This window comes from Brassica oleracea, chromosome C9 (genome assembly GCF_000695525.1).
Source record: "Brassica oleracea var. oleracea cultivar TO1000 chromosome C9, BOL, whole genome shotgun sequence".
In the NCBI taxonomy this organism is placed as follows: domain Eukaryota; kingdom Viridiplantae; phylum Streptophyta; class Magnoliopsida; order Brassicales; family Brassicaceae; genus Brassica; species Brassica oleracea.
The window spans coordinates 3,273,092-3,278,321 of NC_027756.1; the positions used below are offsets into that span (position 1 = coordinate 3,273,092).

The window sequence follows — 5,230 nt, forward strand, 5'->3', positions numbered from 1 at the left end:
CTATAAATAGGTTTCGTGCATTTACAAGAAACCATTGAGTCAAATACAAGCCCTTTGCTATAAAAGCATTACAACTGATGGAAAAACAAATAACAAAATATAAACATGTATGATGTAACTTATTCGTTATGTATAGCCTTTTATATCTGACAGGTGTATCAAACATGAGCTGGGATCGATAAAAGCCGTTTGGAACAGCCATTAGCCAGAAGAAAAAAAATACACACACACACGCAATATATATATATGCATCTTTCGTGCACCGTAAGAATCGAAACTAGTGAATCTAGTACGCTAGGCAAGCCTTCCTTCGGTTTCTGGCAGCTGCCTGTTTCCAGACTTCTCGAATCTTGAAAGCTGCCTTAACCTTACACCACCTGGCTCTTGGAGACCCCGCAGTATTTGTAAAACGAATATTAAACGTTCCAGCTTCTTCCGTGCCAAACACGCTAACAGACAAACTATTATAGATTTGTTGTTCCCAATCCGCCGCACCAGTTGACAAGTTCGAGGACATGCCGTGATGATAAGTAAAAGTGTTCTCATGATCATCCTCTTCATTCTCGATATACCCTCTCGTGGCTAAAGTTTGTGCATCGTGGTCGTGTTCGTGTTCACTTATCCTGAAGCTGTTTCTCTGTAATAAATTCCGGTCGATATGAAACGTCATGTCTGGTGAGTTCTCACAACTCATTAGCATCTCTGGTTGGATGGTGGAGTTTGCAGCTGTCAAGTAAAGAGAACTCATAGAGCCTGATGGATCCGAAGTTCCTACACATTAAAAAGAAAATTGAATAATAATTTAGCAAGTCTATAATAAGATGCATCTTTTAGTGCTATCATAAGATTTTTTTCTAATAATTTAGCAAGTCTATAATATATACACTAGATTAAGACCCGCGCCTTGCGCGGGATAAACATTATATATAAAAATTATTTTATGTATTATATGTTTTTACATATTATGAAATAATAAAAATATATTGAATAATTAAAAGTGAGTAACTATTAGATATATAATTAAATTGGTGCGAAAGTATAAATCAATTTTATTAATCCAAACAATTTTTAAAAAAATTTGATAGGATATGTAATTAAATTTAAATGATATTAACATACATAGTATATTTTTAATATTAACGTCTATTAAATGATGCTTTCTACTCATATATTTTTTTGATCATGTGTATCTTTAATAGCAAAAACTTTAAATTACTGATAACAAAATTTTCATTGTGGGATTAATAATTTTAGTAATTGATAATTTTAAAAAAATTTATCAATGTTAGTTCAAAACTTTTATCAAAAATAATGATTCAAAGTAAATTTTAAAACTAAAATATTTATTTATTCAATATGGTTTATAGTTTAATTTAGAATGATATAGATACATATATATTTTAAATATTAAGGATTAATTAAATTAGACTTTTACTTATATGATTTTGTAATCATTTATATTTTGCATAGCAAAAATTTTAAACCATGGATCACAAAATTTGAATGTGAGACTTTTAACAGTTTTAGTAATTTATAGTCATTTTTTAAAATTCAAAATATAACATATACAGAAAAATCTAAATTTTTATAATATGGTTATCATGTTTTTTTTTAAATTATTTTAATAGTTTAAAATTAAACAAATTTGATAGAAGATACATTATTTTTTTTATCAGATCTTTGTTATTCAAAATCATTAATTGTCATATATATTTTATCCACATTACGCAATTCCGTAATCTTTATTTAAGGAAATAATAAATGACATTAATAATGAATTTATGGTTAGTTTAATAAAAAGCTTATTATATAATTAGATGAACCAACCTATTTCTCTAATAATTCTAAGAATCATCCTAGCGATGACACGTGACTACAAAAAAAAGTTGTAATGTTTCACAAATAATATATAGAGGATATCAAAAGACCTAGAGCGCGACCAAAATTAACATGTTTTATTCCTATCCTAAGATACTTTCTAATAATTTAGCAAGTCCATAATAGGATATATACATATCAAAAGACTTAGAGCACGACTAGAATAAACATGTTTTAATTTATTCCTATTCTAAGATATTTTTTCTAATAATTTAGCAAGTCTGTAATAGGATATACATATCAAAAGACCTAGAGCGCGACCATGATAAACCTGTATACCTTGAAAGTTGTTGTGCTGCAACTCAGGACATGCGATGCCAAATCCGGGATTTGGCGTGCAGTGCAAGGATCTTTGTGGATGTTCCACAAAGGTCTGTAAGAGGGTAAGGTCTCTATAAGCTTCTTTCTTCAACTTGTCCAGCTGATAGGTTGGTATCTCATCAGGGTTTCGAAACGTGCCATCACTTAATGACACTTTGATCACTTCATAGACAGAGTTGAAAATAAGCGATCCATCAAGAGCGTTTGCGTTGTAGATGTAACGCTCTGTTTCGTCCAAAACGCATTGCATGGCGTGGGATACAATTGCTTCCCATTTTCTCTTTGAGATCCTTCCTGACTTTGTCTCTCTACCAAGTATCTGCTCAAAATAACAATTTAGATTAGTCGATTTAGTTACATTAAAATTTAAAGATTTATTAAAATTACTTAGATTTAGAATCTTACGTTGTATAACTCATTTGGACATACGGCATACCAACGGAGTAAATCCTTGACGGTATAAATCTTCTGCTCAGCCAAACGCTTTGCCGAAACGCCACCTTTAGCTATGTTCTTCAGTCTCCAAACCTCGTCACTGGGAGACGGAGGGTAATGTTTTCTATAAGCTGCACATAACCACAATTTTAAAATTTAAATCATTTCCATAACATAAAAATAATTTATGACAAAATAACATAAAAAGAACAAAATCTCTATAATAATATTAAATAAAGGATTAAATAACTTAATTACTTCAAATCTTAAACTCTTCTTCACCCTTAAATACTAAACCATACACTCTAATCACAAAATTCAAAAGCAAATACAAGATAAAAAATGTTTTCATTTTATTTTATTAATGTTATTTTGAGAAAAAAAAATGTGCGTCTTTTTTGGGTAAATGTGCTTTACTATTACCGGTTATTTCTCAATTAAAAACAGTTGATAATTTAACCTAAACTCACTAACAGCGTCTACAACCCTAACCAAACGCAGTAACCGTTACTTACATTCTCCACGTTGGTCTTTACATCTAAAGGCTTCACTCCTTGCCTCCACGGCTCCACCCCCGGTTAACCTAGCACCTAACCGGAACTTCTGACTCCTAGTCCAACTCGAGTTATCCGAGAACGAGACGTCTCCGGCTATCACTCCGACTCCGTTTTCAAGCGTGACAGTTACATCTCCGGTGAGTAACGGAGGTTTGCCTTCACGCTGCTTCTCAATATAGCGTTTGAACTCGTCAACGGTCCAGCTTTCCTCCGTGAAGTGAGCTTTAAGCGGCACGATCTCCACACGAGAAGATGAGAGCGGTCCCGAAACGACTCGAGCGTTCGTGGCTGCGTCCACGAGCTCGATCGCTACAGGAGAACCGTCCTTGGTTTCGATCTTGGCTCCCATGAATATGGGAGACGGCGGCGAGTTTATGAATCGCAGCTTGAGACATGAACGCGACGACGGCGTTTCCGAACGTGAGCGTTCGGTTTGGGACCACGACGAAAAGAGATAAGGTCGTTGACTAAGACGATGATCAAGCGCCTCTCCGACCTATAATCATAAAAGAAAAGATAATTAATCACTACTTTACATATATCATATATATATATATATATATATATATATATATATATAACTAAGCACATGTTTGCAAGTTTCAACAACATACGATCATGTTCATGTGCAGACAAACTAAATAGACAGTTAAACACACATGTACTTTCGTTATATGCATATAATTAGATGATTAAGACTATATTTAGTTATATGTTTATATGATATAGTGCTATATAATAACTAGACTCAAGGACCATTCATTGTTGATACGGAGCCTACAAAATTTAGAACCACAGAAATTAAAACGGAACCGAAGAGAAGAACAAGTCAGTCAAAGCTGGTGGCTATGTAGGAACAGTTTCATTTAAGTTTTAACTAATCCCGTGATTAAATTAAGATTCTTGTTTAATTATATGGTTTATATATTTTTGCTATATGCTCGCCGAGTGAGTTATTTAATTGAAAAAGGACGAGAAAACTCACCATTTTTCTAACCAGGGGCTCCATACAAACCACGAGTTGATGCTTCAGCAGATCTCTCATCTCTCTGTTCACAGTACTGTGGTTTACATGACAAAAACAAACTCAAAAGTTAAAACGCTTGATCGAAAATAAACCAAACATAAAAGAAAAGAAAAGTTGTCTTGTAAGATATGCGTAGGAGAAACTCACTTCTTAAATGTGAATCTATGAGCTTTTAAACCATTGTGCCCACTAGACCCATGCAGATCAAGAATGTTTCGCATTTCAACTGATCACTTGGAAGTTTAGTGAAAGAAAATGATCTGTGTTTGTGTGTGTGAGAGAGATAGGAGAGAGCAAATGATGATTGATTATATAGTGAATTAGTGATAAAGCAATGAAGAAGCAACCTCGAAACTTCCAGGAAGATTCGTTGCTCTCTCGAGTTTAGTAGTGCTGCAATTCATCAACCACGCTAAAGTTAGTTATTTAGTTTTTCGTTAATTAATTAGACCTAAACTATAACGACACTTGTCTAGTGTCATATATTTATTTGCTACTAAATCAAGATGGTTGCATCATTTTGTACAAACTAAAATTCAGCTTGTAGTAATATATAATATATACTCTATTCAGCTAAACATGTATTTAAAAAAAAAAAAATTGACAGCATGTATTTTAAATTTTAAATCCATGTATAACGGGCTTTTTCAAGAACACCCTCACATATTGGAAAAAGTCGGTTATAAAGTGGATCAGTATAATGCCATTTGTCAAAAAAAAAAAAAGAAGAAGTGGATCAATATAATAAATTAGTCTATACATATTTTATTCTGCAAGTTATAGACTTGTTAAAACTATAAAATGAACAAGGTTGCTAATTCTCTTCCAGAAACTCGTTCTTGTTTTCGTCATTCGTGTTTGGAAGAAAATTTGCAAGCATAATCATTTTTATATCAATTTCTTATACTTTTAAACTCGTTTTATGTGTCTATCTAATTAGTTTGAAGCTTATAAGCTTTTAAATCTCAAAAAAATAAAATTGCTATAATTACAATTTTTGTTTGAACAATAT

At 32.4% G+C, this 5,230-nt stretch overlaps 1 protein-coding gene across 2 annotated transcripts; it reads right to left on the bottom strand.

The window, feature by feature from the left end:
* Nucleotides 1–4,485, bottom strand: LOC106313932 (calmodulin-binding protein 60 G-like). 2 transcript variants are annotated; one of them, XM_013751867.1, is made up of 6 exons: nucleotides 4,366–4,485; nucleotides 4,177–4,252; nucleotides 3,150–3,687; nucleotides 2,605–2,765; nucleotides 2,158–2,518; nucleotides 1–771 (listed from the first exon to the last, which is right to left on the bottom strand). In XM_013751867.1, the coding sequence occupies exons 1-6, from the start codon at nucleotides 4,437–4,439 to the stop codon at nucleotides 287–289; spliced, it is 1,695 nt and encodes a 564-aa protein (XP_013607321.1). In that variant the 5' UTR covers nucleotides 4,440–4,485; the 3' UTR covers nucleotides 1–286. The 2 variants fall into 2 exon arrangements, with proteins under 2 accessions (XP_013607321.1, XP_013607322.1); XM_013751868.1 differs by lacking the exons at nucleotides 4,177–4,252; nucleotides 4,366–4,485 and adding an exon at nucleotides 3,806–3,926.
* Between the last annotated feature and the right edge of the window lie 745 nt (nucleotides 4,486–5,230).